This window comes from Durio zibethinus, chromosome 5 (genome assembly GCF_047325235.1).
Source record: "Durio zibethinus cultivar Kanyao isolate XHJ-2024 chromosome 5, ASM4732523v1, whole genome shotgun sequence".
NCBI classification, from domain to species: domain Eukaryota; kingdom Viridiplantae; phylum Streptophyta; class Magnoliopsida; order Malvales; family Malvaceae; genus Durio; species Durio zibethinus.
Genome location: NC_143166.1, coordinates 10,603,360 through 10,618,244, shown reverse-complemented (window position 1 = coordinate 10,618,244; position 14,885 = coordinate 10,603,360). Strand labels below are relative to the sequence as shown.

Below are 14,885 nucleotides of genomic sequence, written 5' to 3'. Positions count from 1 at the left end.
TGCGCTTTATCAAACAGTAGTTACGCCAATCAAAACTCAAAAATGACGTATGACCGGGGGAAACTCCCAAAATTAGAGTTGAGAAAAAAATAAAAATCGATTTAAAATTATAATTTTTAATTTAATTTCAATTTATTTTTTTTTATTCGAATTAAGTTTGAATGTTTAATATATATTATATTTAAATTAAATTTTAAAATAAAAGGTAAAACATAATTGAATGGAATCAAATTATATATTTTTTTAATTTTTATATATTTTAAATTTTTATAAAATAAAAATAATAATTTTATATCAAAATTTATTTAAATATATTAAAATTTAATATTAAAATAATAAATAAAAATAATAAACTTTAAATTTAAAAATAAATAATTAAATTAAATCAAACTGATAAAATTTAATTTAATTTTATTAGATTGAATGAAATTTAATTTAAATTTAAATTTAAATTTAAATTTGTAATTTTATAATATTATATAATATTTAAAAAATCGAATCGATTTAAACCAATGTCACTATATCTAAAATCCCTTATCTTATACACGGGGGCGCACTATAGCAGAACGCTGATCACCGAAGTATGAAATTACGAAAGCACCCCCAAAAATGAAAAATCTCACAATCGGAACTTTAAAACCGCCCTCCCCCTCTTCCCTCACTTCCGTCTCCTGTATTATACATAAAAGGAAAAAACTCTCAAAGCATTCCTGGCGATTGGCATAGCAAATAAGAAACCCATTCCCAACGGAAAACAAAGAAAAATTCTTCAATAAAGTTAAAAGAGAGAAAAGTTTTTTTTTTTTTCTCTTTTCCTTTTTTTTTATTTTATTTGAAGATTGAGCTCGCTCTCTGTTTTGGATGCGATCAATGGTGTATTTTGGTGAGAAAGAGTTGACGATGGGACCCGAGAGATCAAAGCCTCTTCACAATTTCAAGCTTCCTTGTTTGAAGTGGGGCAATCAGAGGCATCTCAGGTGTATGAAACTTGATAATGCTTCCGTCGCCACCGACTCATCCTCTGCCGCTGCTGTTAACCATCATCATTATCTTCGTCGTCACGTGTTTCAAAGACGCCGATCTCCCCCGTTGAAATTTGAGAGTTTGATGGTTGATGGAATGCGGCGGCGGGAATCGGAGTCGTCTCCCAGCAACAACAAGGACAGCGATTATGGAAGGGAATTGAGGACATCGAAAGGAGAGGCGGCGGAGGGCATCGAGGCAGTTAGAGAGAAGATCATTAAGGATCTTAAAATGGCGGCGGATAAGATGAAAGATGAGATTTTTAGAGACGAAGTGTCTGAGGATAATGAGGTTGACGACGATGAGGATGGATTTGAAGAACGTAAACAGAAAGTGAAAGAGAAGGAGAAAATTAAAGAGAAAGAGAGGGAAGAACCGACTGCGTTAGAGGTGGAGGTGAGGCCGTGGAATCTCAGGACGAGGCGTGCCGCTTGTAAGGCTCCGATTAACGGAGGGGAAACGAACAACAACCATAGTTCTTTGATGAAAAATGGGGTGATTAAGTCACCCAGAGTAAGAGACAGAGGACTGTCGGTGGCATCGTCGGCGGTAGCAGCGGCGGCAGCCGAGAAGAAAAAGCTACGACCGAAATTCTCGGTTTCGCTATCAAAGAAAGAGATTGAGGAGGATTTCATGGTGATGGCTGGGCACCGCCCTCTTAGAAGGCCAAAGAAACGGGCACGTTATGTTCAGAAGCAATTGGATGTAAGTTATAATTTTTTTTTCTTTTCGAGGAATGCTTTTTCGGTTACTTTTGGTTTTATTCTTTATTTCATTTTTTATTTTTTTTTGGGTATGGTTGCAGTCGTTGTTTCCTGGATTGTGGCTGACAGAGGTGACGGTGGATTCTTACAAGGTTCCTGAGTTAATTGAAAACGGCAACGTAAATTTGCTTTCTTTCTTTTTTCAGATTTGTTCTGTCTTGAATCTTGAATTTATACGTCTTCTAATTTATACCAGAATGTGAGATTTAAAAAATTTCCCACAATTTTCTCTGTTTCTGACAATTTCTCAGCAACGAACAAGTGATTTTTTTCTTCAGCTGTTTTCGAGCTTGTTGGTTTAATTTAAGTTATTATTATTATTATGGTTGAATCTAAATTCGCGAGCTTGACTTGTTGATAATTGGCTTTCTGCAGAGGTAGTAACGGGTGTTGCAAAAAGCTGTAAGAAAAAGTTTGAAGGCATTTATTTGCTGACTGACGGTGATTTTGTGACCATAACTAGTGGTATACAGTGGTACTAGTAAAAAAGTTGAATTTCTTGTAACTTTCTGGTGTAGGTTCAGTTGCTTTGAAATGCTACTTTTTGTTTTATTATTATTATCCATCTTCATTCGTTGTTCTTTCTCTCAAGCTGAATAATCTTGTATAAAGTAAGCTGAATAGTGCCTTTTCAATCGAAGAGAACGGTTCTTCCATGAGCTTGATTTTCTGATGACAATTGTTGAATGGAATATAGTATTTGTCTTTTGATTCTGTGTTGTGTTGCTACACTTGAGATTGCACCGTTCGGTAGGAGTTGCTAAACTAGTAAATTCCTAGCAATTTCATTTACTGTGTTCGTTGGTGTTTTTTTGGAACAAGTAAGAACTGCAGTAATGAGAAACAAATGATAGTAATAAAAATGATTCTAGCTTCTTGGGCTTTAAGCTCATGCTACATGAATTTATTTCAGATTAGGTTAATCTTATCGCTTGCTTGTAGGTGTAGTTCAATAGATGAGGATACATGATAACTTGGAACTCCGTAGGCATGTGTGTTGCACTGGTATGCTTGTTGATTGTAGTTGCATCATAATAGAAGGGCTTTTCTTTATGCTCTCAATTCTCATGCTTGTAACTATGCCTTTTTTATCCTGCTCTTTTTCAGTTTGGAATTAGCCTTTTTGTCTTTTTGAATGTAGTACAATTTTGATATCTAAACTGAGAAAATGTATAAATTGGTATTGGAAAAAATAAAATATATAATTTATACTCTAAACTTTCAAATAATGTATAATTTGTACTATAAATTTTAAATTTATGTATCTTATTAATCCAAATTCTAATTCTATTAATCATGTCAACTCTCATATATATATATATAAATATATATAAATATATATATATATCGTTTCATAAATATTATCAAGTATGTGTCCATCAAATACCATATATACTATCAATTTTTTAATATAAATTTAAAAAAGTATATTTTTTACATAAACCGTAAAAGTTGTATAGAATATGTCAAAATATTTGTCACATAACATCCACATTAAAATTTTTACAAAATATTTAATATTTTTATTTAACAAATAACATATATATAATAAAATTAATACTAGTTAGATATCATATAATAGAATTAAGTAATAATATTAAATTTTAAATTAAAATGATATATTATTTAAAATGAAAATTCAAATTCAAATTCAAATGCAAATTATGTATTTTATTTTTTCATATACTAATTTGTATATTTTCCTAAAATTTAGATATTAGTATAATTAACTCTATCATTTCTTTCGTCTCAAAATGTTTGTCTTTAAAATATTTGTTATATATTGATTTTCATAGAATTTAAGAAAAAAAGTTTGGACTTTAATATATTTAATATTAAAATTTAAATTTTTTTATAAAATTAAAGTTTTATGATTGTTATTGTCAAAAAATAAAAAAATCATAAAAAATAATTTTAAAATATAAAAAATAAGAGTTATAGATATTTAAAAAAATATATGATTTTAAAATATTCTAAAAAAAAGAGATGGATAAAAAAAATGAATATGAAGAATTACATTTTAAGCCAAACAATCGGGTACGACCGGGTTGTTCTTTCAAATGGTGTTACTATCAGAAGCGGGACACTTGGAAATGGAATGCTTCGTCCCTTGTTCGGTTAAACGATTTTGGTTTTGCAGGCACTAGAATAACAGATAGCTAGAATTGAAATGGTTGACACTTGACATGGTTAGCAGCAAGGAAGCCTACGGCCAGAAGCTGCTCTCTGATTCATCAAAGCAAAGTGACATGAAACTTTTCTGTGCAGTCTCTGTTAGGCCCCAACTTGTTCCAAGGTCAAGCGGTGGACCTTGATCGAGATGAAGACAGTCTTCTTTATCGCAGGCTTTGACCGCTCCGATGTTTATATATGCATGTGTATACAATGTCCGTACGCCTGTTCCGCTCTTGCTTGACTTTCAGTTTTTAGGAGCCCTCCTGGTGTAAAATGTTATAAATAATATTAAATTATAAAAAGAGATCAACTTGTAGTTTTTATACTATTTTTTAAATTAATTTAAATAAATTTAATAGGTGAGATTAAATTATTTTTTATTTATCTTTCTTGTCATTTGAATTTATTTAAATCAATAATTAAAAAATATAAAATTAAAAAGTTTTATATTAATGTAAGTTAACCACTTTTCATAAAATTATATAACAAAATAATTTATCAATGTACTTTTAAAATAATTTTTTAATGGTTATTTTTCATTTTCATTTCATTTTTGCTGCTATTTTGTTATCTAAATGATCAAATATCTTACCATTATTTCAAAACAGCATAAGAGAGTGGTCGACCACCTTCCCCCACCGGCTTTTTTTCTCCAATGTCCTTCCTTTTTTGTTTCTTTTTATCACTTTGACCCTCTCTCCATTTGTTTAGCCTTTTCCCGGCGTCGATTCTTTTCTTCCATTCCCCTTCCTGTACATTTTTCTTTCCTCGTTGCCAACCAAAAACCAAGAAAATGCTTCCTTGAAAATGCCCATAGAGGGAAAAAAAAAATTTAGTTACACAATCGGCTCAAATTTCAATTTTATTGGATAGTGTATGTAATAGGGCTATAAACGAATCGTATATGAATAAATGAATGTATATTTATGATTTATTAATTTATTTTTAAATGTATTTGGGTTTAGTTCATATTTGATAAAATAATTATTTTATTCATTCCAAATTAGGTCATTTAAATGGTTGGACGTTCGTATTTGTTTCATATTCCATTTAATTAAATTAAACAAATTTATTTATAAATATTAAACAAACAGTTTTACGAATGTATATATATATATATATATATATACAAACATGTTCATGAATAATAAACAAATCATAACGAAACAAATTTAAATAATAAATCATAAACGAATATAAATAAACCCAAACGAATATAAACAAATCTTTAAAAAAATTAAGATAAAGGATTAAAATATAATTTTGTTATTATTATTATAAAAGAATAAAAACGAACGAGTTTTAAACGAATTTATTCGTAAATATAAATGAATCAAATAGACATCTGTTCATATTCGGTTTGTTCAATGAACGAATATAAAAATGCTATTTAAGATCATTTGTTAAACTCAATAAACAAATATAAATGAATAGAAACTGAACGTATTCACAAACGATTCATTAAAAATTCTGCTCATTTATACCTTACTATAAAGTTTAAAGATTTCAAATCTATTACATATAATATGAGCAATCCCCAGCTTCAATTTAACAGTACAAATCATCAGTGTAAAAAAAAAAAAAGATGTGAAGGATGTTTTAGGAATACATAAAAAAAATTACATGAACAATTTTAGAAAAAGCAATTTCATATACTTCTAGAGGGTTTCATTGTTTAAAAAAAGGCACTCATTGGCTCTCCAACAATGGCAACAAAACTTCCAAATTTCTCACTTACTCGAAATGATTTTTAGTGAAAGATTTTTTGTTTTTAAACATGTTGACAGTGACACCGAATTTCATTTAAATACATTTGATACTTTGGTCGGTTGGAAACAAGAAGGTTTGACTCCTGTTAAGTTCCTGCTGCTGCTCAATGGAAATTTAAAAGATAAAATTGTTAAGTTCTTTTTTTAACCTTTTTTCGTAATTTGCATCCGAGTTTATGATCATTTAGTTTAATTTTTTAAAATTTTTTTAAATATCAAACTAAAAGTAAAGCAAATTTGATTGCTTGGATGTTGTAGTAAACCCTCATAGTAGGTGATATTGGATTATGACTATATGTTTATGACTCCTTACTATGGAAATGAAATGGTTTAGCTTGATCCAGATAAGGTCTAGGTTTTATTTCAATGTAAGTTACTTTTAATCTGTTTCTTGAATTAGGGTTTTGCTCTATATTAAATTTTGTTATGCCAAAAATATGAGAAGATTAAAAGAAAGACCTGAAGAGTTTAAGGTAAGATCATAGTTAAAACCAAGGCGCATCGGTATCATGGGTGATTAATTGGAATGTGAAATACTTTAGCTTGGATTCATAAAAAAAATATGCCTTTGTCTTTGCATGTCATAGAAACTCGAAACTCATTTTTAGTTATGGGTGAAAAAGTTAATTTTTTTTTCAGTTTCAAGTTGAAGATAATTGACAAATTAATTTACTTTCAAATTAATAAATTGTATCTGCACCTAGAATATCATAAAAGAAAAATAACTTTTGAGATGATGTTTATTAGAGAAATTGATGTAGCATGCATTAAGTTGTGAAAGTTTATTGTTAAATCATATCTATTCTAGATTTTTACTTATTTACAAAAAATTGATGCCTTTTGTTGTCCATAGAACGAAAGTTTGTATAAAGACCTCAAAAGAAAAGAATTTATCATCTAACAGCTTAAAGAGTTCTATCCTTTTACAAGGTTGGGTTGCAAACAAGTAATTTCATATAAAATTCATTCTTTACTACATTTATATGACGGCTCATTTAGTTGAATTCAGAAATATAGTTTTATAATTTTGTTGCTTTTTCTTTATTTATTTAAAACCAAGATAGTGAAGAATTTTGTTGGTTTGTCTTAAGCTTAAGCTAAATTAGACATTTGCTTAGTGATTTCTAGTTTTAAATTGGATTGTATGGCTTTTTTTTCTTTTAAATTAACTCGATTAGATTGTTTTGTATATAACAATCCTGACCACCTTTCCTTGTCAAGTATAGAAAAGAAGGCCATCAAAAGTTTCAAGCCAAATGTCCAAAGATGAAAGGATGTCACTGCCTAAGTCCAATCACCTCTCATCGAGAAAGTAGTTACAATGCTCTTTGTTAGCACTTTTAAGGTGCTTTATTATGAAAAAATGATAAGGAACACCATAGAGATCTTTGCTAACATGGTTTATTTCAAGTGAAATGATTGCAAATGCCATTAAAAATGGTAAACTAGATGAAAAAAAAACATTCGATGCAAAAAAGAGTGGCTTACCTAAGAAAAAAGAAGGTGAAGCTCATACTATGAGTCATGAAGGACAATAATTTAAAAGTTATGCCTTTTTCTATCACCAACCCATTTACCAAGCCCAAGTAGCATCCACCAACTACCCCTACCAACCACCATACCAAACGACTTACCAACCAACTTTTCGCCCCCCAAACACAAACTCATATGTATAACCCATTCACTATATCCTAAGCAAGACTTGTTTCTAAGCCAAGCAATCAATTAAACAATTAAAAAAGACCATGAAACAATCAAGAGAAGGTTACATTTGATCCAATTGCCATGCCTTACATAAACTTTATCCCACAGTTCAAGGAGAAACATTTGCTAGCTCCTATCCACATGGAACCTTTGAAACCATCATTTCCTAAATGGTTTGACCCTCATAGCTATAGTGATTACCATTATAGAGTTGCAAGCCATTCTATTGAGAATTTTACTTCCTTAAAACACAAAGTATAAGGCCTAATTAAAGTTGGATTAGTAAGCTTTAAAGAAAAAAAGGGCACCTAATGTCAGTGGTAACCTTTTGCTGAACCACACTAGGGTAACAATTAATGTTATACATCATGATAAAGCTAGTTGGATTAAAAGAAGAGTAAATAAGATCAAAACTCCCTTAGTTAAGTTGTTTAATGCTTTATTTAAGGTAGAGATGTTGTACTTAATAGATCCCCTTACTTATCATGGATAACATAATCCAACTCAATGGTGTAAATACCACAAGAAAACTATGGGGCATTCAATTAAAGATTGTGACCAGTTTTGCCAAGTAATACAAAAGTTGATGGATTCATTGCAAATTAAATTCTATGAAGATAAAGAAAGCTCAATGAATGCAGAAGTATCCACTACTAATATGGCCTCAAGATTTATTCTAAAACTAGTAACAATATACTATGAAAGGAAGCTAAACCAGTGGAAAACCAACTCCACTAAGTCAGTTATAACCTTTAAAGCCCCTAGCCCTTTTTTTTTTTTTACCAAAATAATAAGGTAGTACAATGGAAATATAACTGTGACATCATAATGCCAAGATCAAAAAGTGATTAGACTTCAAACAATTTTGATGCTGTAAATATAGCTAGTCTGGGTGGCATAACTTGAAGCAAAAATTGTTATTCTTTAGAAATGCTAGAGAAAGCTAGGATGGAGAAAGCAAAAGTTGGAGAGAAAGAGGGAAACAAGAAAGATTCTATAGTAGTTCCAAGCCAAGAATACCAAAAATCAATTTTTGAGAAAGAAGCCTATGAATTTTTAAAGCTGATTAAATATAACTAGTATAGTGTGGTAGAATAATTGAATAAGATGCCAGCTAGGATCTCATTTCTACCATTATTACTAAATTTAAAGCCTTACCACAATGCTTTGTTGAAATTATTAAATCAGGCATAGTATCCCATAATATGTTTGTGGAATACGTAGACAATTTGGTAGAAAATCTTGTAGTTACAAATTATAACACTTTTAATGATGATGAGTTCCTTTTAAAAAGAAAAAGAAGCACTAAAGCTTTTCATATTACTGCCAAATGCAAGATTCATATAATGGCCAAAGTGCTTATTGATAATGGCTTTGTAATTAATGTTATGCCTATGTTCACTCTAGTTAGGTTGCTTGTTGACATGTCCTACATGAAAAATAGCCACATGATTGTTAAACCTTCAATGGAGCCAAACGTGAGGTGATAGGTGACATTGAAATACAATTATAGATTGGGCTATGTGATTTTAGTGTTAAGTTTCAAATGATGGATATCTTGCTATCATATAGTTGTTTGTCAGGTAGGTCATAGATTCACTAGTGGGTGTAGTCTTATCCTCATTGTATCAAAAAATAAAGTTCATTATTAAGAAAAGCTAGTGTGTGTATCAAGAGAGTAGGATTTGATTGTAACTCAACTAGTGAACACCCCATATGTGGAAGTTGTAGATAAAGCCCTAGAATGCTCTTATAAATCTGTTTTTAGCATGTTAATGCGACTTATGTTAGTGAAAGATCTAGATTGTATACACCACGTTTGTCAGCAGCTATTAAAATGTTCGTAAAACAAATAATTACGAAAGGTTATCATCTTGAGATGAGGCTAGGAAAGAAACAGTAAGGGATCTAGAAACTGCCAATAATAGTTGACAATAAAGATATTGGCCTAGGGTACAAGCTCATGAAGATGGCTAGGAAAAAGATGTTGGAAGACAAGAAAGAGAAAAGGATGGCTAACTTTAGGGAACAAGAGCCAAAGTTAGGAAGAATAATTATCCCTTATCTTTATGACACTTTCCAATTAAGATGATATATTTATCCTGATAGTCAGAATGTTGGAGTAGTGGAGACTTTTTGTAAACTTACTATCCCCGTGATCGAGGGAGAGGCAATTAACAGTTTGGATAGGGAATTGCTCATATATCCAAACCCACTAGCTTTAGAATTGGGGGCTCACAGAGCTACTTTTTATCCTTGAATCTTTCCAAAAGTAATGCAGTGAATAAAATTCGTATGCTTTTTCCTAAGACATCTTTATGTATGGCCCATTCATTTTCATTTCAATAAAAGATCAATGTGATACACTGCCATTATCTTATTTCCATTCTTTTATTTTCATTTTCATACATTTTGCCAATATTTTCCCTCTTTTTCACTTACTTTCAGGTCCTCAAATAATAAAATAAAGATAATCATGATAATAATCCAGGGTTTGACTTTGAGAAATTGATCCATATTGATGAACTTGATAATTAATAAGACTAAAATGGTGACACTTTGCCTCTTGATCTAGTGAAATTAATGAAACAAGAGAAGAAGCCAATCAAACCATATCAGAAAGCTACAGAGTTAGTGAATCTATGAAATGCTAATAATAAAAAAAAGTTAAAATGGGCACATCATTACCTCCAGATGATAGGTAAAGGTTAAAAGAATTGCTTTATGAATACGTGGATGTCTTTGCATAGTCTTAGCAAGACATGCTAGAATCCAACACTGAAATAATAAAGCACAAATTACCTATAAAGCCAGAGTGTAAGCTGGTGCAATAAAAGTTAAGACAAATGAAGCTTAAGATGTTATTGAAGATTAAAGAAAAAGTGAAAAAAATAGTTTGATATGGGTTTCTTAAAATTAGCCAAGTATCCAAGGTGGGTAGCTAACATAGTCCCAATCCCTAAGAAAGATGTAAAAGTTCAAATGTGTGTTGATTACTATGATTTGTATAGGGCAAGCCCAAATGATAATTTTTCTTTGCCTTATGTCGACACTTTGGTAGACAATATAGATAAACATTTCATATTTTCTTTTATGGATGGATTCTCTGGATATAACTAGATCAAGATGGCTAGGGATGACATGGAGAAAACCATTTTTATAATTATGTAAGGCACATTTTGCTACAAGGTGATGCCTTTTGGGTTGAAAAATGTTTGGGCCACTTACCAAAAAGCTATGGTAACTCTCTTCCGTGACATGATGTATAAGGAAATAGAAGTGTATGTGGATGATATGATTGCAAAGTTTTTTGAATGAGAGGATCATGTTGCCAACCTTAAAAAATTATTTGAAAGGTTAAAGAAGTTTCGGCTTAAATTGAATCCAAGTGGACATTTGGGGTTAAATCTGGAAAGTTGTTCGATTTTGTAGTTAGTGAGAAGGGAATAAAAGTAGATCCTGATAAAATACTATTATCTCTTTCGTCGTGTGTGCCAAAAGAGGTGTGAGGTTTCTTATGGAGATTGAATTACATCTCTTAATTCATTTCTCAGCTCACTCTTAAATGCAACCCTATCTTCAAACTTTTTCATAAACTGTTGCTTCTTTTCTAAAGTATCACAAGTGTACAAGTTGTAAAAGTAATAAAAATAGAAAGTATTTCGATATCATCTCCTTAGAGTTTGGGAAGTCTAGTCCTAGGGGTAAGTATTAATTTTAATAGTTTAAGTATATCCGATCTTATGAAAAATTTGTAATTGAATAATTATCCTAAAATTAATATAATAAAATTACCAAATAAAGTAAACCAAATTACTACCAATTATGGAAAGAAAAGACCAAAAAATGAAATTTACTAAAAAGCATAGTTACTACAAATAGAAAGTTACAAATCTAAAATTAAACTAAGTAGAATTAAAGCATGAAATAAAATCTCAATTAAAAAGAGCAGAGTGATAAAAAAACATAACCTATAGTAGCAAATTAAAATAAAAAATAAACCTAATGGAATACAAAATGGAAAATTAGTATTTTTAATTTAAAATTAATCTAAGTAAATTCCTGGCCTATCTTAAGATGCATAAAAATGTAAAACAAAAATTAAACATGAAATTGACATGGAAATATATGGAATGTTGTTGTAAAAACAAAAATTAAAGACTACCAAAAAGCTAAACTAAAGTCTTAATACAAAGCTATCAGTTTTCATTAAGGCATTTTACCGAACACATATATGCAAAGTCCTAAATTAGCTAATCTAAATTATAAGGCATGCAACTAGAATTAAACCTAAGCTAATCTAAATGAAAATGACATGGAAAAATGTTAAGTAAAACACCTAAAATAAATAAAAATGCTAAAATACCTAAATGAAGCTAAAATGCAAACTAACCTACCTTACCAAATGGAAATGTGACCTAAATGGATGCAACCCTAAATGTGACTTAAGTAACCTAAAATAGACTCAAAATAGGGCCTAAAACCTCTAGGACATTACATGTAAAATATAACCAAATTAAGCAGAAAAATACAACATAAATCCAAACTAGAAAATGCACACTATATGCAACCTATAATCTAAAATGCTAAGCAAATGTAATATAACCTAAAGGTTCTATAAAAATGCACACTATATGCAACCTATAATCTAAAATGCTAAGCAAATGTAATATAACCTAAAGGTTCTATAAAAACTGGGCTCACTACCTTAAAATAGACTTAAAAATGAATGAAAATGATATAGTGAACAAGTTTAGAAATTGACCATAAAATACAAAAAAATTAATGTTCAAATTGAAACACTATAATGCAAGGAAATTAAGACTTATGAACTAACACGTTTGGTAAATGTGAACCTACCTTAGGAATCTGTAAAAATTGTTTTGCACCTTAAAATGGACATGAAAACAAACAAAAAAAGGGCACATGAACATGTCCTAAAATTGACCCCAAATGACTTAAAAAAAGCACAAAATGTAGCATGAAATCTAACCTAAGTTACTATCTTAACGAGCTAAATGCAACCAAAACTAAACCTAGCTACATGCAATGTGAAAATCTAGAACACAATATTAAAATAGACTAAAAAATTAAGAGAACATGCATAGTGACTTACTGTAAAAAGTGAACAAAAAGCCATGAAATAAACCCCCTAAAATAGTATATGCACATGAAAAAGAAAAAAAATAAAGTACAAAATATGCAAAAACCTAAACTAACATGAAGCCATGTCTATTAACATGAAAATGAATTAAAATAGCAAGATAACAACAACTAAATAACAAGAATATAATTTAAATAACATAAAAAAAATTGGGTAGAGAATTAAATGGCATAAAAGTAAAGTGCAAGAAAGGAAAGGCACACAATGAGTTAAGCTCTTGGAGCCCTATGATGTTTCCATCAAAATAGCATCCAAACCCATCCCTCTCAAGCTTTAAAGAGCTTTAAACACATGTAAAAAGGTGGGGAGAATAAAGAAAACCGAAACTGGTAGTGCTAAAATAAACTAGACAGAAAATAAAGTAAGAACAAACTTGAAATAACAAAATAAAATAAAAAGAATCAAGCCTTTTAGGCCACCATAAGAAATTTCTCAAGCTAAGACCACATTTGACTATCCTCTTCTTCCAATCAAAAGTTCAAACTTAAGGCAAAGCAAAGCTGAAAATAAAAATAGCCAAAGTTGAGAAAAACTAAAAATTAAAGCTAGAATTTCATTAACTAAAAGATAAATGGAAAACAAGAGTAAAATGTAACATGAAAGCCTCTTACCCAAAAGTAACTTCAAAGAATAAGTAAAGCTCAAAATAAATACATGAAAACAAGTTAAAATGAGTCCCTAAAAGTCATGGCAAGGTCAGCAAAGTACCAACCAATGACATCAAAATAGGAAAATGGAAAAAGAAAAACATTACAAGCAATGATAGGTCCGATCTTTCTTTTTTATCCCCTTAAAATTTCCTATTTTCAAGCACTATCCTAACCCATCAAAAATTCTTCTTGAGCTGTGCAAACCAATAGTAATGCTTAACTTTTTTTTTCATTATATTCTTACTTTTATCTTATATTGAAGTAGCAATGAGTGGCATTTTCAATGGACAATAGCTACTATTTTTCTCTTTTTATATAGCTAGTCCTTGTTTGTCCCCTTATACATCATTTTCTTCATGTAAGGTGGCTAAATGTCTATTAATTCCAGCTTATAAGTGTCCAAGTTAGTAGTCTAAGTGGCAGATCCTTGTGTAAATTATAAGCGTAACTAAAATTTATTAAAAAAAATATAGACTGCAATGACAGTAAACCATGACACCTCTTACTAGATTCTTTCTCATTTTGTTACAACTAATTCAGCTTCTTTAGCTTTCTTAATGGCTCATTCAGACATGAGAGGCAACTCACACAATTTCAACAAAGCTTGGTAACTAGGTAAGCAACTCAATTCTTCTTTTTTTCTATGTAACTAAGTATTTGAATTTTTCACTCTTTCTTGACTCTCTTAATATAGCTTGGAATTGACTTTTTTTCATGGCTCATTAGCTGGGTTGAAGTGTGGAACAATAGGGTTTCCTCTTATACCTAATTCAGCAACTAAATTAGCACAATTTAACTAGCTTGCAATATCATTTAGAAGTGCATCAATAATTTTTATGGTTCGGCCTAAAGTTCTTGATGTCATGGCTATTTTTTATCCTTATTTCTTTCACTTTGATTTGGCATTTTTGGCTTAGTAATCCTACACAGAATACCAAATAAACAAGTTTAGAAAATTTTGTAAGAATTTGCTAAGGAATATGCTAAAATTAAGTCTAGGATGGTAAAATTTATATAATTAAGCTTATGATAATTCTATACAATATAGAATTATTATAAGTATAGCTTTGACAAATGGGATGATGAATGTCAAGAAGCTTTTGATAAGGTTAAAGAATATTTGTCAAGTTCACCCATGCTAGTGCCATTTATTCTAGAAAAACCATTGATCTTGTATCTAATAGTGAATGAAAGCTTGATGGGATGTGTGTTAGGACAATAGGATGACACAAATAAGAAAGAGCGAGCTATCTATTATTGAAGTAAATAAATTTTTTATTTTGATTTGAAGCACTCTTCCTTGAAAAAGATGTGTTGTGTTTAAGCTTGGCCAACTTATCAGCTTAGGCAGTATATGTTGTACCATACCACATATCTCATTGCAAAGTTGGATACTCTAAATATATTTTTTGAGAAATCTTCTTTTTCTAAAAGAATTGCTCAATGACAAGTAATGTTTTCTAAATACGATATTGTCTATGTGACTTAAAAAGTAATTAAAGAGAGTATGGTAGCTAAATTTCTAGTAGAGCTAGTTGCTGATGATTATGTGTTGATGAAGCTTGATTTCTCGAACAAGGATTTAATGGTTGTTTTCGAAGTTGATAAAGAAAGGCCTATTTAAAAGTTTTCGAAT

At 30.2% G+C, this 14,885-nt stretch overlaps 1 protein-coding gene across 1 annotated transcript; it reads left to right on the top strand.

The window, feature by feature from the left end:
- The first annotated feature begins 627 nt into the window (after positions 1-627).
- On the top strand, positions 628-2,501 carry LOC111282421 (uncharacterized). The gene is made up of 3 exons (XM_022870486.2): positions 628-1,728; positions 1,829-1,906; positions 2,163-2,501. Exons 1-3 carry the CDS (start codon positions 862-864, stop codon positions 2,166-2,168), a joined length of 951 nt encoding a protein of 316 aa, XP_022726221.1. The 5' UTR covers positions 628-861; the 3' UTR covers positions 2,169-2,501.
- The last annotated feature ends 12,384 nt before the right edge of the window (positions 2,502-14,885 follow it).

What these genes read in the sequence shown, in the direction of transcription:
- LOC111282421 (XM_022870486.2), top strand. Translation starts at nt 862, where the DNA reads ATGCGATCAATGGTGTATTTTGGTGAGAAAGAGTTGACGATGGGACCC. An exon ending in ATGTTCAGAAGCAATTGGAT is followed by an intron (nt 1,729 to 1,828) that starts GTAAGTTATAAT and finishes GTATGGTTGCAG; the next exon opens with TCGTTGTTTCCTGGATTGTG.